At 42.3% G+C, this 24930-nt stretch overlaps 1 protein-coding gene across 4 annotated transcripts in view; it reads left to right on the top strand.

Annotated features, from left to right (window-relative positions):
• The window catches only part of rbm46 (RNA binding motif protein 46), a 20121-nt gene extending 172 nt beyond the window's left edge, over nucleotides 1-19949 (top strand). The window contains exons 1-17 of one of the 4 annotated variants that reach the window (XR_003878549.1): nucleotides 1-25; nucleotides 375-564; nucleotides 1207-1251; nucleotides 1351-1486; nucleotides 1603-1706; nucleotides 2274-2326; nucleotides 2525-2654; nucleotides 4674-4776; nucleotides 6011-6092; nucleotides 6566-6690; nucleotides 6944-7077; nucleotides 12619-12693; nucleotides 12827-12910; nucleotides 17121-17242; nucleotides 17662-17764; nucleotides 18102-18636; nucleotides 18667-19949. The exon at nucleotides 1-25 is cut by the window's left edge and continues 171 nt beyond it. Coding sequence is in view for 3 of the 4 variants with exons in the window: in XM_029754803.1 (XP_029610663.1) it covers nucleotides 420-564; nucleotides 1207-1251; nucleotides 1351-1486; nucleotides 1603-1706; nucleotides 2274-2326; nucleotides 2525-2654; nucleotides 4674-4776; nucleotides 6011-6092; nucleotides 6566-6690; nucleotides 6944-7077; nucleotides 12619-12693; nucleotides 12827-12910; nucleotides 17121-17242; nucleotides 17662-17764; nucleotides 18102-18307 (1647 nt within the window). In the remaining variant the exon portion in view is untranslated. Of the gene's footprint in view, nucleotides 26-374; nucleotides 565-1206; nucleotides 1252-1350; nucleotides 1487-1602; nucleotides 1707-2273; nucleotides 2327-2524; nucleotides 2655-4673; nucleotides 4777-6010; nucleotides 6093-6565; nucleotides 6691-6943; nucleotides 7078-12618; nucleotides 12694-12826; nucleotides 12911-17120; nucleotides 17243-17661; nucleotides 17770-18101 lie in introns of those variants that run through there. The other 3 variants (XM_029754803.1, XM_029754804.1, XM_029754805.1) reach the window with 3 other exon arrangements.
• Nucleotides 19950-24930: the final 4981 nt, after the last annotated feature.

Raw genomic sequence — 24930 nt, forward strand, 5'->3', positions numbered from 1 at the left:
ATAATACATATATTTACGAACTGAGGTAAGGCACATTTTTTGTTGTTGTTGACTTTTACTAATTAACCGTCGAGCTAGCTAACTGATAGCAAAGCTAGCTAGAGTTAATTCCCGCCTAGCTAGCTAAAGTAACAGTAACGTTAACGTCGCTGGTAAATTACTGTACTGTAACGTTAGCTAGCAAAGACCGCGGTTTATACGAATTTGTTTATTAATCTAGCTATTAATAACTTTGTTATTAACGTAACTAGCTATATATTTATGTTGTCAACTTAATTAAAACAATTCTGGTTAATTTGCTAACTAGCTAAACCAAAAGACGAGTGGAAAACATAGAACAACTTCATTATTAATCCACTGAAATATTTTAACAGGAATTCCCTAACGTTAGCTAGCCGTCCACACCACGTTAGCTAACCATGGACGGAGACGGCGGTAGTCTGATGGGGGAGGACGGGAGGACCGAGAGCCCAAACGAGGCTGCGCTTCTAGCGCTGATGGAGAGCACAGGATACAGCATGGTACAGGAGAATGGACAGAGGAAGTTCGGTGGCCCGCCTCCAGGTGTGTGTGTGTGTGTGTGTGTGTGTGAGAGAGAGAGAGAGAGAGAGACAGTGTGTAAGCTAACAACTGTGGTTGAATTCAATTTATGTCTGAGCGAGAGAGAAAGAGAAGATACACACACACAATTGGTGCTAAGAGAGTACGGTTACATGCATACAATAACGCGATTAATGTGGATAGTCAGATTAAAACCTTTGCATGCTTTGCAAGAATAACGTTTTCGCTAAAATATTCCTATTTACCTGGAATCGTGTTATTTTTGGGAAGCATTTTGAGTTTGTATGTGAAAACTACTAAGACGCATAAATTCACAACTCACTTCACTCACGCTAAGGAGGGAGGCTCTCTCGGCTAGTGTTAGCACATGCGCAGATCATATACACAGCTGAAACGCTGACATGTTGGGCTGTCGGGAGTGGCTTCATATTTACTGACATTGAAGTGATGCAAACTTTGCCCCTTCCCATTAATAATAGTAATTCGATTATGAATGATTAATACAGGCGTGATGAACTTCAACCATTTCTCTCTCCTCATTCCTCCTCTCTCTCCTCATTCCTCCTCCTCTCCTCTCCTCTCATCATTCTCTCTCCTCATCCTTCTCTCTCTCTCTCTCTCTTTCCCTTTCCTCCTTCTCCCCAGGTTGGGATGGCCCTCCTCCCCCACGAGGGTGTGAGGTGTTTGTAGGTAAGGAACCACATGTAATCTACACACACACACACACACACACGTCAGTATAAGAGTATAATGAAGATAAGATAATCTTTGTGGGTGTGGTATCTTAAGGTAAGATCCCTAGGGACATGTATGAGGATGAGTTGGTGCCAGTGTTTGAGAGAGCTGGGAGAATCTATGAGTTCAGACTGATGATGGAGTTTAGTGGAGAGAACCGGGGCTACGCTTTCGTCATGTACACTACAAGGTAGGGATTATTCCCCCCTCTCTCTATCTCTCTCTCTCTTCCCCTTCTCATCCTTCTCTCATCATTCTCCCCTCCTGTGTGTGTGTGTGTGTGCTTGTGTGTGTATGTGATTACAGAGAGGCAGCTCAGAGATCCATCCATCTCCTAGACAACCATGAGATCAGACCAGGGAAGTTTATAGGAGTGTGTGTCAGTCTGGACAACTGTAGATTGTTCATAGGTAGGAATGACTTCAACACTTATCCACAACACAATATGGTTGGTATAGGAATACATCCAATATTGTGATATATTGTGATAGTCAAGACTATACTATATTTGAACTTAACAAATCAAAACTGTGCAGTTTCATCAGTTAGGCTGTGTCAAGATGTTAAATGAAGTCTACATTTATTAACTAAGCCTTATTTTTCCCCCCATTCTAACATTGTTGAATGAGAATTCGACTGTAATATGGTAAATAAAATGTTTTTAAAAAATTTGAATTATCTAGTCATTAACGTCGCAAACCGATTTTGGATATTTGGAGATGCATATCGTAGAAGAGATCTGCCCAAATATTACCTAACCCTACAACTTAACCATCAGATCAGGGAAGTTTATAGGTGTGTGTGTGTGTGTCTGTCTGGACAACTGTAGACTATTCATAGGTAGGAATGACTTCAACACAATCTTGTCTGAACTCATATGTCTATTTCAGCAATGGGAAAATATCACTCAAATGTGTTGTTTTAGATTTTAGATAGCCCATTTACTAATGATAGGAATGCCCTTCCTCGTTTTACAGGGTCCATACCCAAAGACAAGACGAAGGAGGAAATACTAGTGGAGATGAGGAAGGTTAGTGTGATCACATGGTCTCGTAATGAGGTAGGGAATTTCCCCTTGTTCTAATGGTCAAGATGTCGGTTTCTCCTGTGGGAGACCATGGTTCAGATCATGCCCTTGACACGCACACTCATGACACACAACCTGGTGAGTGGCGTACACACACTCACACACACACACACTGTGTATCAATCGGTGTGTGTTGTCTAGGTAACAGAAGGAGTGGTAGATGTCATAGTTTACCCCAGCGCTACAGACAAGACTAAGAACAGAGGGTTTGCCTTCGTTGAGTACGACTCTCACAAAGCAGCTGCCATGGCACGGAGGAAACTAATACCAGGTATACACACACACACCAATAAACTTTGATTGGATTTTACACACACGCACACTCTACAAGTCTTACAAAGCTGCAGCCATTCTACTAATGAAAGTCATACCAGATGTACTTGTCCAGGGTTACAATATAAATGTGTGTTGTTGGACTAGAGGACTGGAGTTGGGCTGTTGTTGGACTGGAGTTGGGCTGTTGGGGGACTAGAGGACTGGAGTTGTGTTTTTGGGGGACTAGAGGACTGGAGTTGGGCTGTTGGGGGACTAGAGGACTGGAGTTGGGCTGTTGAGGGACTAGAGGACTGGAGTTGGGCTGTTGGGGGACTAGAGGACTGGAGTTGGGCTGTTGAGGGACTAGAGGACTGGAGTTGGGCTGTTGTGGGGTTTAGAGGAGTGGAGTTGTGTTTTGGGGGGACTAGAGGACTGGAGTTGTGCTATTTGGTTACTAGAGGACTGGAGTTGGGCTGTTGCGGGACTAGAGGACTGGAGTTGGGCTGTTGGGGGACTAGAGGACTGGAGTTGAAATGTTGGGAGTTTAGTCGTAGTAGCAGTACCTCGGAGTTACTGTAGAGGGGCCTAAAACAAAACAATTAATATCAAATTTTATTGGTCACATACACATGGTTAGCAGATGTTAATGTGAGTGTAGCGAAATGCTTGTGCTTCTAGTTCCGACCGTGCAGTAATATCTAACAAGTAATCTAACAATTTCACAACAACTACCTTATACACACAAATGTAAAGGGATGAATAAGAATATTTACATATAAATATATGGATGAGCGATGGCCGTGCGGCACAGGCAAGATGGTGTAGAATACAGTATATACATATGAGATGAGTAATGTAGGATATGTAAACATTATTAAAGTGGCGTTATTTAAAGTGACTAGTGAAGTCCATTTATTAAAGTGGCCAGAGATTTGAGTCTGTATGTTGGTAGCAGCCTCTCTATGTTAGTGATGGCTGTTTGACAGTCTGATGGCCTTTGAGATAGAAGCTGTTTTTCAATCTCTCGGTCCCAGCTTTGATGTACCTGTACTGACCTCTCCTGCTGGATGATAGCGGGGTGAACAGGCAGTGGCTCGAGTGGATGTTGTCCTTGATTATCTTTTTGGCCTTCCTGTGACATCGGGTGCTGTAGGTGTCCTGGATAGATTTATAGGTGCCATAGCTAGGGACCTATAAATCTGCATTGCTGGGAACGCAGTCGGTATCATGGAATCCAGACATTAAAACAGAATTCAACAATATTCAACAATATATTGAACTTATTTTTTTTTTTTAATGCGTTAATTTGCCCAAGTTTATCATAAGACATGAACAAAAGACATCAGTGTTTTCTATTTTATTTCAACGCGGCACCGTCATAGGATGCCACCTTCCCAACAAGTCAGTTTGTCAAATTTCTGCCCTGCTAGAGCTGCACCGGTCAACTGTAAGTGGCTGTTATTGTGAACGTAGAAACGTCTAGGAGCAACAACGGCTCAGCCGGAAAGTGGTAGGCCACACAAGCTCACAGAACGGGACCGCCGAGAGGGAATGCTCATGTCTGTGTGGTTGGTCTACCACTTTGTGTTGACGTTAGCGAGGATGCAAATGACAGCCGTCTTTTCTGGTAGATACAAAGGTTTTCCAAAAACCTTCTCAATTAAATGTTCACTACAAAGTAGCCTATGCCTAACTGGCAGAATGATATCATGTTATTGTTTTTGTATCAGTCCAGTGACCATTTTGTTTTTGCAAACTCTTCAATCACAACGGTGATCTGGCTGGTGAGCAGTTGAATTAAAGGGTACACCCGAAAATATAAGTTCCTTCCATTTTTCCCAGCCTTCTAAAGGGGTGTCCTGATGTAGTTTAAGCTAATGTAATGGACTTAGAACATCCACATTTTTATTCTATTTACAAATGTTTGGTTTTTTGAGAGCAAAAACTTGAAAACGTAGGAAAAAATTCTAACTGAAAAAAAACTAAATGGAGAAAACATATGTTTTTTTGGGGGGGGGGGGGGGGGTATCTCCAGGTACGTTTCAGCTGTGGGGCCACACTATCCAGGTGGACTGGGCCGAACCAGAGAAGGATGTTGACGAGGAGACCATGCTACGTGTCAGAGTGCTCTACGTCAGGTGTGTGCGTACGTGTGTGTGTGTGTGTGTGTGTGTGTGTGTGTGTGTGTGAATAATGGTCCTATTATGTATGTATATAACTGATAGCGACAGGCAATAGCCTGGTGGGTTGGAGCGTTGGGCCAGTAACTGAGCTGACAAGGCAAAAATCTGTCATTCTGCCTGTGAGCAAGGCAGTTAACCCACTGTTCCCCCCGGGGGGCGCGGATGTCATGGATGTCGATTTAGGCCTCTGATTCAGAAGGGAATTGATTAAATGCGGCAGACACCATTTGAGGTTGAATGCATTCAGATCTACAACTGACTAGCTATCTCCCTTTCCCTCATATCTACCATATCTCATATGTCATAAATCCCCTTGAAAGTGCGTCGGCATGTTTGTTTGTTTGTAAGGATACGCCGTAGCTTTTTAAATGCAGACACGAAACCTTCTCTGGAGATAGTTAAGAACGTTGAACTGACATTTTACTACCTGTAAAGGAATGCTGCTTCTGAAGCAGGAGTAACGTCCATCACTAGGCGACCAGAACTGTCATTCAAATCATCTCGAGCTCCCTGCACGCAGACCACTCTCTCCTACTAAAAGTACTTTAATATAGTTTGACTTACCAAGACATTTAGTTGAAAGAAAACATCTTCCACTAGGAATCGACTCCTAAGATTCAATATTTTTTGGAACGGAGGAGACTGATCAGTTGCCGTACTTCCGAGAACACAAACACATGCATCTTTCATAGCAAGCTAGTGAGGGATTGAGAGAGAGAGAGGAGAGGGGCACAATATAGGCAGGTCAGCCACCAGACAGACAGTCAGAACCGTGCACTAGGTCTATCTATCAGTATAGGCAGGTCAGCCACCAGACAGTCAGAACCGTGCACTAGGTCTATCTATCGGCAATCAAAAGCTGTATCTCTCAATTTCTTGCCTTGCAATGTCTCACAACTTCAGTAAAACAGGGCTTATCATCAATGAATAGGCTAGTATATTCTACTGGCAACAGACCAAAGACTGAATGCACACTGGCAAAGTGAAAGAGTAGGTGAGCCAGTTGCATTATGATTAGAATATTGCTGGGGGGGGGGGGGATTATTTCATTCCATTAAGGATCCCAATTTCGTTAAAACTTTCACACCCCTAGCATGGGTAATGTATGTGTGTGTGTTGGGGAATCAACCAAAAAGACTACTCTTTATGTCCCTGTTGACAACTTGACAATAAAATAAACTTTTTTTAGAAACCTGATGATGACGACTACTGAAGATACACTGAGACAGGAGTTCTCTAGATTCAAACCTGGCACTGTGGAGAGAGTCAAGGTATTGGTGTCTGTGTCTGTGTGTGAGTGTCACTGCGCAATTCTTGAAAGACATTTTATTCATCAATATTTGTGGCCTTATTTTGGTCTCAAAACTGCCTTAAATTGACCTGTTTTTATCAGTAGAATAAAGCCAGATACTGAATTCTCTCTGAAAAGGTCAATACAATCCTTCAGGCTACTTCAAACCCTTTGAGGGTGGATATCTTGGGATTGGGTTGAAAGCAAAAAATATATATTTATGTGGACTGCTAAATAAATTGGCAAAATAGTAGTCCTCTCTTCCTCCTCTCTATACTCTTTTGAAAGGCCAAAATCTGCTGACAATATCAGTCAACCAATAAATTTCTCTGTCATCCTCTTGTGACGTGAAAGCAAGAAGACACTTTTCTGTCTGTTTTCAATAGTATTTTTGTCTGTTTTCAATAGTGTTTTTCTGTCTGTTTTCAATAGTGTTTTTCTGTTCTCCTGTAGAAATTGACAGACTATGCGTTTGTCCACTACCACTCCCGTGAGGACGCGGTGACGGCTTTACACCTGATGAACGGAGCGCTGATCGACGGAGCCACCATCGAGGTCACCCTCGCCAAGCCTGTCAGGTAAAACAAATCAAAAACTTTATTTAAAATGCAACACACTTTTACAGTTAAACAGTAAAATGATAAAAAACAAAACAGATGAAAGGTAGGCGAGTCAGCTACCGAAGGGTTGCCGGTTCGACTCCCAGCACCAATGGGATGTGCCCTTGAGCAAGGCGGCACTTAACTCCCTAGAACTGCTCTGCTCCAACCTGTGTTTGTCTGTGTGTCTGTTTGTGTGAAAATGGATAAAGTAATCTTCTTCCTCCTTCAGTAAAGAGGGCGGGCGACGGTTCGGTAACCGTGGTTATGTCGGTAACAGTAACCTTGTGGGTCCCTATGGCGATGCATCCTCCACCGGGAGTTTTCTCTTCCAGGGACGTGAGGATGGCGGCATGATGGGAGGAGGTAAATAAACCCCAGTTGATTGACCCTGAATGAACTGACCACTTATAGAGGACATTTTACTGATATATTAGTAGCCTTTACTAGAGAAATGTGAAGTTTGACCTTAAATAAGTCTGCTAATATGCGCAAATATCAACGGGACAATTGATAGCTACAAAATGCGTAGTAGCAGCAGCAGTAACAGTAGCAGCGGCAGTAACTTTAGCAGCGGCAGTAACAGTAGCAGCGGCAGTAACAGTAGCAGCGGCAGTAGCAGCGGCAGTAACAGTAGCAGCGGCAGTAGCAGCGGCAGTAACCGCGGCAGTAGCAGTGGCAGCGGCAGTAACAGCGGCAGTAGCAGCGGCAGCAACAGTGGCAGCAACAGTAGCAGCGGCAGCAACAGTAGCAGCGGCAGCAACAGTAGCAGCGGCAGTAACTTTAGCAGCGACAGTAGCAGCGGCAGTAGCAGCGGCAGTAACAGTAGCAGCGGCAGTAACTTTAGCAGCGGCAGTAACAGTAGCAGCGGCAGTAGCAGCGGCAGTAACTTTAGCAGCGGCAGTAACTTTATCAGCGGCAGTAGCAGCGGCAGTAGCAGCAGCAGTAACTTTAGCAGCAGCGGCAGTAACAGTAGCAGCGGCAGTAACTTTATCAGCGGCAGTAACTTTAGCAGCGGCAGTAGCAGCGGCAGTAGCAGCGGCAGTAGCAGCGGCAGTAGCAGCTGCAGTAACAGTAGCAGCGGCAGTAACAGTAGCAGCGGCAGTAACTAGCAGCGGCAGTAACTTTAGCAGCGGCAGTAACTTTAGCAGCGGCAGTAGCAGCGGCAGTAACAGTAGCAGCGGCAGTAGCAGCGGCAGTAACTTTAGCAGCGGCAGTAACAGTAGCTGCGGCAGTAACTTTATCAGCGGCAGTAGCAGTAACAGTAGCAGCGGCAGTAACTTTAGCAGCGGCAGTAACAGCGGCAGTAGCGGCAGTAGTAGCAGCGGCAGTAGCGGCAGTAGCAGCAGTAGCAGCGGCAGTAACAGTAGCAGCGGCAGTAGCAGCAGTGGCAGTAGCAGCGGCAGTAACAGTAGCAGCGGCAGTAGCAGCAGTGGCAGTAGCAGCAGTAGCAGCGGCAGTAACAGTAGCAGCGGCAGTAGCAGCGGCAGTAACAGTAGCAGCGGCAGTAGCAGCAGTGGCAGTAGCAGCGGCAGTAACAGTAGCAGCCGGCAGTAACAGTAGCAGCGGCAGTAACTTTAGCAGCAGTGGCAGTAACAGTAGCAGCGGCAGTAACAGTAGTGGCAGTAGCAGCGGCAGTAACTTTAGCAGCGGCAGTAACAGTAGCAGCAGCAGTAACTTTAGCAGCAGTGGCAGTAACAGTAGCAGCGGCAGTAACTTTAGCAGCAGTGGCAGTAATAGTAGCAGCGGCAGTAACAGTAGCAGCGGCAGTAACAGTAGCAGCAGTGGCAGTAACAGTAGCAGCGGCAGTAACTTTAGCAGCAGTGGCAGTAACAGTAGCAGCGGCAGTAACAGTAGCAGCGGCAGTAACAGTAGCAGCGGCAGTAGCAGCGGCAGTAGCAGCGGCAGTAGCAGCAGCAGTGGCAGTAACAGTAGCAGCGGCAGTAACGGTAGCAGCGGCAGTAACTTTATCAGCGGCAGTAACTTTATCAGCGGCAGTAGCAGCGGCAGTAACAGTAGCAGCGGCAGTAACTTTAACAGCAGCGGCAGTAACTTTAGCAGCGGCAGTAACGGCAGCAGTGGCAGTAGCAGTGGCAGTAATATTAGTAGTAGCAACATCAGTAGTGGTAGTAGTAGCAACAGTAGTAGTAGTAGCAGCAGTAGTAGCAACAGTAGTAGTAGTAGCAGCAGTAGTAGCAAGAGTAGTAGTGGTTGTAGTAGTAGTGGTAGTAGTAGTAGCAACAGTAGTAGTAGCAGCAACAGTAATAGTAGTAGTAGCAAGAGTAATGGTAGTATCAGTAGTAGTAGCAACAGTAGTAGTGGTAGCAGCAACCTCGGATGCAAGCTAGTCACCTTTCGCCAAAATTTACCGTTTTGAATCCAAAATGGGTGACCTATGTGATTCGTGTAATTCCGATGAGAACAGTTGAGAGTGGGGGGGGGGGGGGGGGGGGGCTTTGCATGACTACTGGTTGTATTATAAAAGAATGATGCGCGTTTGGAGCAATACTGGCTGCTGTATTCAAGGCTCAGCCAGTCGTTCACTTAACAACAAAATGCAGCACGCGATTGAAGAGAGAAGAGATTGGTTAGTTTACAGCATCGGCACGCTCTGGAAAGACAGCGGGTGAGTTGAAAGGCAGTTTACCACTTAACTTACAGCAGCATGTCCCCTGAACAATAACTAAGAGGTAGGTGAGAAGCCTGACCACGGAGACGGGGGTGAGAAGGTGATGAAAGCGTACTTCATGAGCTGTAACCGATGAAAACTGGCATTTGGAAAGTTTGAAGTGAGGGAGAAAGTGTGGTGAATAAGTATTGTTAGCATTGTTAAGTATCTTGCTAGCTGTATAGAATGATCTGTTTGCTAGCCAGAGAAATGTTGAGCAAAATTAGCCAACTTTACTAATCAAAGAATTGAGTTCATGGTGTGAAAATTAGCCGGCTAATTAAAGTCAGACAGCTAACGTTAGCTAGCTGGGTGAAAATGAGACGTTGCTTGTTAATAAACAAGTGTAGCTGGAGCTGGGCCCGGCTAAAGCTGGATTCCACTGTAGAGGTGAAAGGAACACAACACACTTTCCCTCTTTCTCACTTTTTCAATGCAGTGGATAAAAGGGGGTATGTCAGGTGTACTCTCTGCCTGAAAGAGATCAATTATGCCCACAAATGGTATCATGCTCTCCTGGCACATTGTAGAACAGATGTCCACAGGCAGAAAGTGTACAATGCAGTGTAGCCCAAAGATATTGCTTTTGTTGTGTTGAACTTTGACAGTGACACGTGCGTGAGTGAAGGGGGGGGATTATTACATTTTTTTACTCAGTGAATGTTATTTTTGCGCTCATGTAGCCTTGCGCACTTGATAAATGTCTACTACAGTGGCCACTATAATAGAGCTAAAATAGAATGCCTGTTTGTTTCATTCTATTTCTACTTAAAGAGTTTTTTTTTTTTTTTCTCCCAAGTGCAATATTTATGTGTGTTGTCACAAGCGTTCTATTATAAAGGCTGTCATGGCTAACTGCAATATTAGTGAATTGTTTTTTTCTCAAGGCTTGAGTGTCATTTGCAGTAAAGTCTAGGCAACAAATAACATTGGATTGCTTTCTATACATTTTTGAGCTGTGAGTTTGGTTCACATGAAGCACTTTTTATTTGACACACACAGACTGATCATGTAGATCATATTCTTTGTTATTGAATTAGTTAGAACCTGCATTTCCCCCTAGAAGGGATGTTTCAGTGCAACAAAAAAAAGTGGCAACCTTTTTGGGCCCTCACCAGTTTGCATCCCTGAGCAACAGTAGTTGTAGTAGTAACAGTAGTAGTAGTAGTAGTAACAGTAGTAGTAGTAGTTGTAACAGTAGTAGTAACAGTAGTAGTAGTAGCAACAGTCGTAGTAGTAGCAACAGTAGTAGTAGTAACAGTAGTAGTAACAGTAGTAGTAGTAACAGTAGTAACAGTAGTAGTAGTAACAGTAGTAGTAACAGTAGTAGTAGTAACAGTAGTAGTAACAGTAGTAGTAGTAACAGTAGTAGTAACAGTAGTAGTAGTAGTAGCAACAGTAGTAGTAGTAGTAGTAACAGTAGTAGTAACAGTAGTAGGAGTAGTAGTTGTAACAGTAGTAGTAGTAACAGTAGTAGTAGTAGTAGCAACAGTAGTAGTAGTAGTAGTAACAGTAGTAGTAGCAACAGTAGTAGTAACAGTAGTAGTAACAGTAGTAGTAGTAGCAACAGTAGTAGTAGTAGCAACAGTAGTAGTAGTAACAGTAGTAGTAGTAGTAGTAGTAGTAACAGTAGTAGTTTTAGCAACAGTAGTAGTAGTAGCAACAGTAACAGTAGTAGTAGTAGTTGTAACAGTAGTAGTAGTAACAGTAGTAGTAGTAGTAGTAACAGTAGTAGTAGTAGTTGTAACAGTAGTAGTAACAGTAGTAGTAGTAGCAACAGTCGTAGTAGTAGCAACAGTAGTAGTAGTAACAGTAGTAGTAACAGTAGTAGTAGTAACAGTAGTAGTAACAGTAGTAGTAGTAACAGTAGTAGTAACAGTAGTAGTAGTAACAGTAGTAGTAACAGTAGTAGTAGTAACAGTAGTAGTAACAGTAGTAGTAGTAGTAGCAACAGTAGTAGTAGTAGTAGTAACAGTAGTAGTAACAGTAGTAGGAGTAGTAGTTGTAACAGTAGTAGTAGTAACAGTAGTAGTAGTAGTAGCAACAGTAGTAGTAGTAGTAGTAACAGTAGTAGTAGCAACAGTAGTAGTAACAGTAGTAGTAACAGTAGTAGTAGTAGCAACAGTAGTAGTAGTAGCAACAGTAGTAGTAGTAACAGTAGTAGTAGTAGTAGTAGTAGTAACAGTAGTAGTAGTAGCAACAGTAGTAGTAGTAGCAACAGTAACAGTAGTAGTAGTAGTTGTAACAGTAGTAGTAGTAACAGTAGTAGGAGTAGTAGTTGTAACAGTAGTAGTAGTAACAGTAGTAGTAACAGTAGTAGTAACAGTAGTAGTAGTAGCAACAGTAGTAGTAGTAGTAACAGTAGTAGTAACAGTAGTAGTAGTAGTTGTAGTAGTAGTAGTAGTAGTAACAGTAGTAGTAGTAGTAGTAGTAACAGTAGTAGTAGTAGCAACAGTAGTAGTAGTAGCAACAGTAGTAGTAACAGTAGTAATAGTAGTTGTAGTAGTAGTAACAGTAGTAGTAGTAGTAGAAACAGCAGTAGTAGTAGTAGAAACAGCAGTAGTAGTAGTGGAAACAGCAGTAGCAGCAGCAACAGTAGCAGTAGTAGTAGCAACAGCAGTAGTAGTAGTAGCAACAGTAGTAGTGGTAGTAGTAGTAGTAGTAGCAACAGAAGTAGCAGTAGTAGCAGCAGTAGTAGTAGCAACAGTAGTAGCAGTAGTAGCAACAGTAGTAGTAGCAACAGTAGTAGCAACAGTAGTAGTAGGAGCAACAGTAGTAGCAACAGTAGTAGTAGCAACATTAGTAGTAGTAGTAGCAGCAGCATCACTAGTAGTAGTAGCAATAGTAGTATTTGTAGTAGTAGTAGTAGAAGCAGCAGTAGTACTGGTAGTAGTAGTAGTAGCAACAATATTATTATTAGTAGCAGTAGTAGTAGCAACAGTAGTATTCGTAGCAGTAGTAGAAGCAGTTGTAGTAGCAGTAGTTGCAGCAGCAGTAGAAGCCGTAGTAGTAGTAGTAGTTGTAGTAGTAGTATTATTAGCAGCAGCAGTAGCAGCATTAGTAATAGCAGCAGCATTAGTAGCAACGGTAGTAGTAGTAGCAACAGTAGTTGTACCAATAGTAGTTGCAATAGTAGTAGCAGCAGTATTAGTAGCAGCAGTAGTAATAGTTGTTGTAACTGTAATATCAAGAAGTAACTTTGGTGCACATTAATGTTATTAACTTATTGGTGTATTTAGGAGGGATGGAGGTAGGGACTCCTCTACGACCTCTCAGCCTGCCACCTCGCCTGGGGAGTCTCTACGTTGGAACAGGTCAGTGTGTCTGTTGGAAGGGAGCGTGCTTGGTGGGGTGGGAGTGTGTGTAATATATGATGATGATGATGATGAAGGTGGTCTGTCTGTAGGAACAGGTTGTGTGTAAATGATGTAGGTGATCTCTGTATAGGAACAGGGGATGTGGAGAGGTGTGTGTATCCCATCTTCGCTGGCTCCAGTCTCTCCCCCGCCAGCCTGCTGTCACTCAAACCAGGTGCGTTCGATACTGATGATGATGATGATGATTATGGTTGTAAAATTCTGGTTAAAAAAATCCCACGATTTCTAGAAATCCGGTTTGAAATAATTCCCAGAATCAGGAAATCCATATTTAAAAAAAAAAAATAAAAAAAATTTTTTTTTTGAAAACCTGCTGATGATGATATTATATTATGATATTATGATTGTGATATTATTATTATATTATATACAGTGCAATCGGAAAGTATTTAGACCCCTTATTTTTTCCAAAATTGTTTACATCACAGCCTTTAAACAGCCTTTGTCACGTCCTGACCATAGTAAGTTGTTATTTTCTATGGTAGAGTAGGTCAGGACGTGACAGGGGGTGTTTGTTCTATGTTTTCTATTTCTATGTTTAAGTTCTAGTTTTTCTATTTCTATGTTGGGATTGTTTGGGGTTGATCTCTAATTGGAGGCAGCTGATCCTCGTTGCCTCTGATTAGAGATCATATTTAAGTAGGGGTTTTTCTCTTCCTGTTTTGTGGGTGATTATCTTTTGAGTAGTGCGTTGTCCTCTGCGTCACGGTTTGTTGTGTTTGTATTTTCAAGTATTTGGTGTTTTGCAACATTTCACTATAAATATAAGTATGTGGAAGCACGAACACGCTGCATTTTGGTCCGATCCTTCAAACAACCGTGACAGCCTTTCACCCAAAAAATTCAATCATCATCAATCTACACACAATACTCCATAATGACAAAGCAAAAATGTTTTTTGTTTTTTTTGTTTGCTAATTTATTAAAAATAAAAAAAACACATCTTATTTGCGTAAGTATTCAGACCCTTTGCTATGAGACTTGAAATTGAGCTCAGGTGCATTCAGTGGTAATTCAATTGATTGGACATGATTTGGAAAAGCACAAACCTGTCTATATAAGGTCCCACGTGTTGACAGTGCATGTCAGAGCAAAAAACAAGCCATGAGGTCGAAGGAATTGTCCGTAGAGCCCCGAGACAGGATTGTGTTGAGGCGCAGACCTGGGCAGCATTGAAGGTTCACAAGAACAAATAATCCTCTATCATTCTTAAATGGAAGAAGTTTGGAACCACAAAGATTCTTCCTAGAGCTGGCCAAACTGAGCAATCGGGGGAGAAGATCCTTGATCAGGGAGGTGACCAAGAACCCAATGGTCACTCTGACAGAGCTTCAGAGTTCCTCTGTGGAGATGGGAGAACCTTCCAGAAGGACAACCATCTCTGCAGCACTCCACCAATCAGGCCTTTATGGTAGAGTGGCCAGACGGAATCTACTCCTCAGTAAAATTCACATGACAGCCTGCTTGGAGTTTGCCAAAAGGCACCTAAGGACTCTCAGACTATGAGAAACAAGATTCTCTGGTCTGATGAAACCAAGATTGGCCTGAATGCCAAGTGTCACGTCTGAAGGAAACCAGGCACTGCTCATCACCTGGCCAATATCATCCCTGCAGTGAAGCATGGTGGTGGCAGCATCATGCTGTGGGGATGTTTTTCAGCTGCAGGGACTGGGAGACTAGTCAGGATCGAGGGAAAGATGAACGGAACAAAGTACAGAGAGATCCTTGATGGAATCCTGCTCCAGAGTGCTCAGGACCTCAGACTGGGGCGAAGGTTTACCTTCCAACAGGACAATGACACAAAGCACACAGCTAAGACAACGCTGGAGTGGCTTTGGAACAAGTCTCTGAATGTATTTGAGTGGCCCAGCCAGACCCGGACTTGAACCTGATCTAACATCTCTGGAGAGACCTGAAAATAGCTGTGCAGCGACACTCCCCATCCAACCTGACAGAGCTTGAGAGGATCTGCAGAGAAGAATGGGAGAAACTCCCCAAATACAGGTGTGCCAAGCTTGTAACGTCATACCCAAGAAGACTTGAGGCTGTAATCGCTGCCAAATGTGCTTCAACAAAGTACTGAGTAAATGGTCTAAATACGTATGTAAATGTGATATTTCAGGTTTTTATTTATAATACATATGCAAAAAAATCTAAAAACCTGTTTTTGCTTTCATTATGTAGATTGATAAGGGGAGAAAAAAACGATTTAATCCATTAGAATAAGTCTTTAACGTCACAAAATGTGGAAACTGTCAAGGGGTCTAAATACTTTCCAAATGCACTGTATGTTGTTCATAAATCAAATCAAATGCATTTTTATTTGTCACTTACGCCGAGTACAACAGGTTACTTACTACGAAAAGCTTACTTACAAGCCCTTAACCAACAATGCAGATTTAGGAAAATAGAGCTGTGAAAATATTTTCTGAATAAACTGAAGTACAAAATAAAGTAACGAGGCTACAGTTGAAGTCGGAAGTTTACATACACTTACAGGCTAACCACACCGCTCGCATCGCGTGCGCGAGCTTTGCAAAATAAATGTAGAAATCTATGTTATTCAATTATTGCACCCACACTGCTTGCTCGCGTCAACGAGCATCTGCGTTGCCAAGGGCTAAAATAGAACTCCTTTCTATTTCTGACGCAGATCGCGCTGCAAGTCCTGCTTCTCCCATCTCCTCATTGGTTTATAGAAGCAGGTACCCACGTGCCATCTCCTCATTGGTTATACCCACGTGGGTTATTGAAAGACGGACTGTGTTGCCGGTCGGTGTAGTAATACTATAAAAGTTTAGATGCCAATCACATATAAGTTCAAAGATGAAAAAGCCTGGAAGGAGGAGAGATGACTAGAAACGATTCGGTTGACCGTTTTATGTGTGGATTAATTGTCGGAGTAGAGGACCTTGTGCATTTCAGGTAAAATCAATGTTTATATCCCAGGACAAATTAGCTAGCAACAGCAAGCTAGCTAAGTAGGACAAATTAGCTAGCAAGTGCAAGCTAACTAGCTAAATTGCCATAAATGTTTAATGCTTTTCGACCTGTCCCCAAATTAATGTAATTGGTTCAGAGTTTGTTTTGATATTTTAACCTGCGTGTCGTGATCGCGTTTGGTGTGGGGGGACAAAATACATTTATGCACAATGGCGCACGCGCACAGCCGGTTTGGGATCCGTGTTAGGTTGGAGTCATTAAAACTAGTTTTTCAACCACTTCACAAATTTCTTGTTAACAAACTATAGTTTTGGCAAGTCGGTTAGGACATCTTCTTTGTGCATGACACAAATAATTTTTCCAACAATTGTTTACAGACAGATTATTTCACTTATAATTCACTGTATCACAATTCCAGTGAGTCAGAAGTTTACATACAATAAGTTGACTGTGCCTTTAAACAGCTTGGAAAATTCCAGAAAATGATGTCATGGCTTTAGAAGCTTCTGGTCAATTTGGCCAAACAGTTGTATTTTTGTTTCATCAGACCAGAGGACATTTCTCCACAAAGTACAATCTTTGTCCCATGTGCAGTTGCAAACCGTAGTCTGGCTTTTTTATGGCGGTTTTGGAGCAGTGGCTTCTTCTTTGCTGAGCGGCTTTTCAGGTTATGGCGATATAGGACTCGTTTTACTGTGGATATAGATACTTTTGTACCTGTTTCCTCCAGCATCTTCACAAGGTCCTTTGCTGTTGTTCTGGGATTGACTTGCACTTTTCACACCAAAGTACGTTCATCTCTAGGAGACAGAACTCGTCTCATTCCTGAGCGGTATGACGGCTGCGTGGTCCCATGGTGTTTAAACTTGCGTACTATTGTTTGTACAGATGAACGTGGTACCTTCAGGCGTTTGGAAATTGCTCCCAAGGATGAACCAGACTTGTGGAGGTCTATATTTTTTTTTCTGTGGTCTTGGCTGATTCTCTTTTGATTTTCCCATGATGTCAAGCAAAGAGGCACTGAGTTTGAAGGTAGGCCTTGAAATACAGGAGCAACAGTATATCCTTCGCGTCAAACTCATTAAACAAAAAATCTTTGTCCAGTTCAAGGTGACTAATCACTGTTCTGATGTCCAGAAGCTCTATTTGGTCTTAAGAGACTGTGGCAGAAACACATGTACAAAATAAGTTACAAACAACGCGAAAAAACACAAAGTAGCACAATTGGTTAGGGGCCCGTAAAACGGCAGCCCCCCCCCCCCGATGCCATTATCAATCTGGGTCAGTTTAGTTCAGTGGTGACTCTACTAGAGTACTACTGCTATAAGAACAGCAGGGTTCTACCTGAATACTACCTCTACTACTAATAATACTATATAATATACTGTAATAAAACTATATATTATATATGTTGTTACTAGGTCAGTTTAGTTCAGCGGTAACTCTACTAGAGTACTACTGCCTAAAGAACAGCTGGGCACTACCTGAATACTACCTCTACTCTACACCGGGACAAGAGGGGAAGCTAATGCTCATATACAAGGTGGGTATATGTCTCATTATTTACTTAATTAATTAATTTGTTGTTAATTAGTACCTTCGTTCATTCATTTATTCATTCATTATTTTCACCACCTTTACTACATACTATTTAACAAACAAACGTCACTCACTACACAGCAAGCTGTGTAAGACTTTTGAGAGCTGGTGTCAGCCAGACTAACAAAGACTGTTTCCATGCTTAAATTGATGTACCTCATCATATGAAGACCTAGGAAGTAGTCTGGAAAGGTAGCAACCCAAGTTACAGCCAAGCACTAGGATCATACTGTATCTCTGAACCATGTTCTGATTTACCTACATTTCTAAGATGATTGACATATATAAAAAAAAAAAAAAAAATTGGGGGGGGGACATCATTTTAATTCTCTGTCTGTGCGCGTGTGTGTTTGTGTGTGTTAGGTCGTAATCTCGTCGACGAGGAGCAGCTTCATGCCAGACAAGGTGTGTACGGTGTTGGAGGACGCTAAGGAGCTGGCGGCGCAGAACGCACTCTGGAACTTGGGTTAGTTAAACACACGCTTACACTTGACACTTGTTAGAAAAGTGACTCACAACCGGTGGTACCCTTTAATGTGGCCCCGCGGTGGAATTTAGGGAAAAGTATTATTTTGGATTTTTTTAAAAACGACTTCAGGCTCCACTTTAATGTTTATACCTGGTTAAAAGTATGTCGAAATTATTATGGACCTATATCTTTTAAAATAACTGCCCTCCATGGAATTCCCAAATTGGCTCTTGGGCCTCGATGTTGCCTACCCCTGTGTTAGACCAATCAATTCACTCATTTATTTTTAATTTTTTTAAATATGTTCTCTCTACTCCATCCCTTCCTCTCTCAGACTGTTCCTTCCTCAACGGTAGTTCCCCCGGTTCGCTCTCTCCTCCTCTTCCTCCCGTCCCCTACGGTTCTCTCTCTCCTCCTCCTGTCTCCAACAGCCCCGGTCTCCTCTCATACGGCTGTACCAGAGCCTTCCCCTACCCTCTCTCTCCCACCACCCCACAGAGACTCTATATCCCCCCTAACCAGATCCCTGCCTTCTTCTGATCATCCCTCCCATCATCACTCACTGTGGGAGAGGAGGGAACAGAGGGAAAGAGGAGGGAGGTGGAGGTGATCAACCTCCACTATGTGCCTAGTTTGTTACTGAGGCATTTTACCTTTGTGTTGGATGTTTGGTTGGTTTAGTTTTTTGGGTTGTTTGGTTTTCAAAAGACGGCCATTTTGTAATTCATATGTTAAGTTGACTCAGGAAAGGCTGCATTCATTCTGCTCACAGTGTTACTCTATGCAGCAAAGGTGCATGCTAAGTGGGATCCTTCGGACGTCTAACTCTGACGTCACCCCATTTGAAGTTGACATTTAAAATGGTTACGGTAAGGGTTAAGAAGAGGGTTATGGTTAAGGTAAGGGTTAAGAAGAGGGTTAAGGTAAGGGTAGGGGTTAAGGGTAGGGTAGGGTTTAGGGTAGGGTTGTCCCAAGGATCCCACATAGCATCTACCCAAACCCCATAGGTAAGGTAAACAAGGGAATTATAGATCAAACTGAAGAAAACTTCATTTACTTTAGCACTTATTTCATATCTTGGCAATAATGATACTTGAATAGTATTGACTTTTGACCATATGTATTTATAAAACATGATTTAAATATTTTAGTGACTTTTTCCTGACTTACATGTACTGTATTTTTTATTTTTTGTCATCCACCTATTATGCAGTATATTTAGGTTCTACTGTATCGTATAATGCTCAAATATTCAAATATCAAACAATGTCAAAATTCTGTCTTCTATTTTGTTATTCAATTATTTATTTATTAGCAGCTGGTGATTTTGAACAAAGTGAAAATCAAGTGGGCAGATCATATCTAAATGGATAAGCCCTGTGTAAAGACAATCCAAAATGGCTCCGCCGCATAATATATTTATTGAGATTTGAATATTATTATTAACATTATAGAACATAGCGATCATCAACAAGACAGCGTTGCCTCTCCTCCTAAATATTAACTTTTATTTTTGTTGTCTTTTTTTTTTTTTTTTTATGTAATTTAGAGTTTTTGTCAAAAAGTCATTTAAACGAATACTGTGGGATTTTAGCATCGAGGCGCTTTATCTACTTCCCCACAGTCAGATGAACCATTTTTATGTCTCTGCGTCTAGTATGAAGGTCGCTAAGAGGTAGTTTCGCGAGCCAATGCTAACTAGCGTGCTAGCATATACCCATAGACTTCCAGTGGTTGCGCTAGTGCTAGTTAGCGACTTTCTCCAAATTGCATGCAGAGACATAAAAATGGTATCGACAGAGTTCATCTGACTCTGAGGAAGTAGATAAGGAAAGAAAATCCAGAAGTATCCTTTTAAATGAGCAATAGTGACATGTACTGTACCGGTGATACCGGTCCATATTGTCTCTCCAGTTGGTTTAGTTGATCACCGGGAACACACACACACACACCGGTAAATAAATTCAAGAAGTTGAATCATTTTTCTCCAGCAGTTGTTTTGTTTATATCGATGTTGTTTACACTGGGTTGTTATGGTTTCCTCCCATGTTGTTCTCATGAGGTGCTCAGTTTTTGTGGGTTGAGTTCTAAATGGCACCCTATTCCCTATATAGTGCACTACTTCAGACCAGGGCCCTATTCCCTATATAGTGCACTACTTTTAGACCTGGTCTAAAGTAATGCACTATATAGGGAATAGGGCTCTGGTCTATAGTAGTACCACTATATAGGGAATAGGGCTCTGGTCTATAGTAGTACCACTATATAGGGAATAGGGCTCTGGTCTATAGTAGTGCACTATATAGGGAATAGGGCCCTGGTCTATAGTAGTGTACTATCTAGGGAATAGGGCCCTGGTCTATAGTAGTGCACTATCTAGGGAATAGGGCCCTGGTCTATAGTAGTGCACTATATAGGGAATAGGGCCCTGGTCTATAGTAGTGCACTATATAGGGAATAGGGCCCTGGTCTATAGTAGTGCACTATATAGGGAATAGGGCCCTGGTCTATAGTAGTACCACTATATAGGGAATAGGGCCCTGGTCTATAGTAGTACCACTATATAGGGAATAGGGCTCTGGTCTATAGTAGTACTACTATATAGGGAATAGGGCTCTGGTCTATAGTAGTGCACTATATAGGGAATAGGGCTCTGGTCTATAGTAGTACTACTATATAGGGAATAGGGCTCTGGTCTATAGTAGTGCACTATATAGGGAATAGGGCTCTGGTCTATAGTAGTGCACTATATAGGGAATAGGGCTCTGGTCTAAAGTAGTGCACTATATAGGGAATAGGGCTCTGGTCTATAGTAGTACCACTATATAGGGAATAGGGCTCTGGTCTATAGTAGTGCACTATATAGGGAATAGGGCTCTGGTCTATAGTAGTACCACTATATAGGGAATAGGGCTCTGGTCTATAGTAGTGCAATATATAGGGAATAGGGCTCTGGTCTATAGTAGTACCACTATATAGGGAATAGGGCTCTGGTCTATAGTAGTACCACTATATAGGGAATAGGGCTCTGGTCTATAGTAGTACCACTATATAGGGAATAGGGCTCTGGTCTATAGTAGTACCACTATATAGGGTGCCATAGGGCTCTGGTCTATAGTAGTGCACTATATAGGGAATAGGGCTCTGGTCTATAGTAGTACCACTATATAGGGAATAGGGCTCTGGTCTATAGTAGTGCACTATATAGGGAATAGGGCCCTGGTCTATAGTAGTGCACTATATAGGGAATAGGGTGCCATAGGGCTCTGGTCTATAGTAGTGCACTATATAGGGAATAGGGTGCCATTTGGGAGGTATGTTTTTATTCTCATACACACACTGTTCACAAGGAACATTTTAACTGGTTACTGAGATCATGTTGAATTTAATAAACAAATTACATACAGTGTCTTGTGTGTGTGTGTGTGTGTGTGTGTCTGACTGTGTAGTGTGTGTGTGTCTGTGTGTGTGTGTGTGTGTGTGTGTGTGTGTGTGTGTGTGTGTGTGTGTGTGTGTGTGTGTGTGTGTGTGTGTGTGTGTGTGTGTGAGTGAGTGAGTGAGTGAGTGATTGCAGTGTATGTTGCTGTGTTAGATCAAATCATATGCTGTTTGTCACATGCTTCGTAAAACAACAGGTGTAGACTAACAGCGACATGCCTACTGACGGGTCCTTTTCCAACAAAGCACAATTAAGATAAAACATTAAATAAAAATAGTGACACAAGGAAATAAATACACAATGAATAACAAATAACAATGACGGGAAAAAAATAGCATGTCTATATACAGGAAGTACCAGGTAATAACATGTCTATATACAGGAAGTACCAGGTAATAACATGTCTATATACAGGAAGTACCAGGTAATAACATGGTTATATACAGGGAGTACCAGGTAATAACATGTCTATATACAGGAAGTACCAGGTAATAACATGGTTATATACAGGGAGTACCAGGTAATAACATGTCTATATACAGGAAGTACCAGGTAATAGCATGTCTATATACAGGAAGTACCAGGTAATAACATGGCTATATACAGGAAGTACCAGGTAATAACATGGTTATATACAGGGAGTACCAGGTAATAACATGTCTATATACAGGAAGTACCAGGTAATAACATGGTTATATACAGGGAGTACCAGGTAATAACATGTCTATATACAGGAAGTACCAGGTAATAACATGTCTATATACAGGAAGTACCAGGTAATAACATGGCTATATACAGGAAGTACCAGGTAATAACATGTCTATATACAGGAAGTACCAGGTAATAACATGGCTATATACAGGAAGTACCAGGTAATAACATGTCTATATACAGGAAGTACCAGGTAATAACATGGTTATATACAGGAAGTACCAGGTAATAACATGGTTATATACAGGAAGTACCAGGTAATAACATGGTTATATACAGGAAGTACCAGGTAATAACATGGCTATATACAGGGAGTACCAGGTAATAACATGGCTATATACAGGGAGTACCAGGTAATAACATGGCTGTATACAGGGAGTACCAGGTAATAACATGTCTATATACAGGAAGTACCAGGTAATAACATGGTTATATACAGGAAGTACCAGGTAATAACATGTCTATACAGGAAGTACCAGGTAATAACATGGCTATATACAGGAAGTACCAGGTAATAACATGTCTATATACAGGGAGTACCAGGTAATAACATGTCTATATACAGGAAGTACCAGGTAATAACATGGTTATATACAGGGAGTACCAGGTAATAACATGTCTATATACAGGAAGTACCAGGTAATAGCATGTCTATATACAGGAAGTACCAGGTAATAACATGGCTATATACAGGAAGTACCAGGTAATAACATGGTTATATACAGGGAGTACCAGGTAATAACATGTCTATATACAGGAAGTACCAGGTAATAACATGGCTATATACAGGAAGTACCAGGTAATAACATGTCTATATACAGGGAGTTCTGGAGGCAAAAGAAACGCACACCTGGTTAGTAGAGGTGCTGGTTAGCAGAGTAGAACACCTGTTTAGGAGAGGTGCTGGATAGCAGAGTAGAACACCTGTTTAGGAGAGGTGCTGGCTAGCAGAGTAGAACACCTGGTTAGGAGAGGTGCTGGCTAGCAGAGTAGAACACCTGTTTAGGAGAGGTGCTGGCTAGCAGAGTAGAACACCTGTTTAGGAGAGGTGCTGGCTAGCAGAGTAGAACACCTGTTTAGGAGAGGTGCTGGATAGCAGAGTAGAACACCTGTTTAGGAGAGGTGCTGGCTAGCAGAGTAGAACACCTGTTTAGGAGAGGTGCTGGATAGCAGAGTAGAACACCTGGTTAGGAGAGGTGCTGGCTAGCAGAGTAGAACACCTGTTTAGGAGAGGTGCTGGCTAGCAGAGTAGAACACCTGTTTAGGAGAGGTGCTGGCTAGCAGAGTAGAACACCTGTTTAGGAGAGGTGCTGGATAGCAGAGTAGAACACCTGTTTAGGAGAGGTGCTGGATAGCGGAGTAGAACACCTGGTTAGGAGAGGTGCTGGCTAGCAGAGTAGAACACCTGTTTAGGAGAGGTGCTGGCTAGCAGAGGAGAACACCTGTTTAGGAGAGGTGCTGGCTAGCAGAGTAGAACACCTGTTTAGGAGAGGTGCTGGCTAGCAGAGTAGAACACCTGTTTAGGAGAGGTGCTGGATAGCAGAGTAGAACACCTGTTTAGGAGAGGTGCTGGCTAGCAGAGGAGAACACTTGAATAAGAAAAGGAGAGCTGCACACTCTTGGAGCTCAGATTCAATAATTTAATAACCAACGTTTCGAAGGAGTACCAGCACCGAGTCGATGTGCAGTGGAACAAGGTAATTGAGGTAACTATGTACATATAGGTCCAGGGTAAAGTAACTAGGCAACAGGATAGATGATTGACAGTAGCAGCAGCGTATGTGATGAGTCAAAAGAGTTAGTGAAAAATAGGTAAAAGCTCATAGTTAAATAAATAGCTACCCAGACTAACTTTTTAGCAGCCTTATGGTTGGGGGGTAGAAGCTGTTCAGGATCCTGTTGGTTCCAGTCTTGGTGCATCGGTACCACTTGCTGTGTGGTAGCAGAGAGAACAGTCTATGTGACTTGGGTGGCTGGAGTCTGACAATTTTTTAGGGCCTTCATCTGACACTCACAGTAAGAGATTCAGGAGAGTGATGCTCTATGTATTACTGAGGAGACAGTAAGAGATTCAGAACAGTGATGCTCTATTTATTACTGAGGAGACAGTAAGATTCAGGACAGTGATGCTCTATGTATTACTGAGGAGACAGTAAGAGATTCAGGACAGTGATGCTCTATGTATTACTGAGGAGACAGTAAGAGATTCAGGACAGTGATGCTCTATGTATTACTGAGGAGACAGTAAGAGATTCAGGACAGTGATGCTCTATGTATTACTGAGGATACAGTAAGAGATTCAGGACAGTGATGCTCTATGTATTACTGAGGAGACAGTAAGAGATTCAGGACAGTGATGCTCTATGTATTACTGAGGAGACAGTAAGAGATTCAGGACAGTGATGCTCTATGTATTACTGAGGAGACAGTAAGAGATTCAGGACAGTGATGCTCTATGTATTACTGAGGAGACAGTAAGATTCAGGACAGTGATGCTCTATATATTACTGAGGAGACAGTAAGAGATTCAGGACAGTGATGCTCTATGTATTACTGAGGAGACAGTAGGACTCAGGACAGTGATGCTCTAAGTATTACTGAGGAGACAGTAAGATTCAGGACAGTGATGCTCTATGTGTTACTGAGGAGACAGTAAGAGATTCAGGACAGTGATGCTCTATGTATTACTGAGGAGACAGTAAGATTCAGGACAGTGAAGCTCTATGTATTACTGAGGAGACAGTAAGAGATTCAGGAGAGTGATGCTCTATGTATTACTGAGGAGACAGTAGGACTCAGGACAGTGATGCTCTATGTATTACTGAGGAGACAGTAAGATTCAGGACAGTGATGCTCTATGTATTACTGAGGAGACAGTAAGATTCAGGACTGTGATGCTCTATGTATTACTGAGGAGACAGTAAGATTCAGGACTGTGATGCTCTATGTATTTGTCACGTCCTGACCATATTAGGATGTTATTTTCTATGGTAGAGTAGGTCAGGGCGTGACA

Source organism: Salmo trutta, chromosome 5 (genome assembly GCF_901001165.1).
Source record: "Salmo trutta chromosome 5, fSalTru1.1, whole genome shotgun sequence".
NCBI classification, from domain to species: Eukaryota; Metazoa; Chordata; class Actinopteri; order Salmoniformes; family Salmonidae; genus Salmo; species Salmo trutta.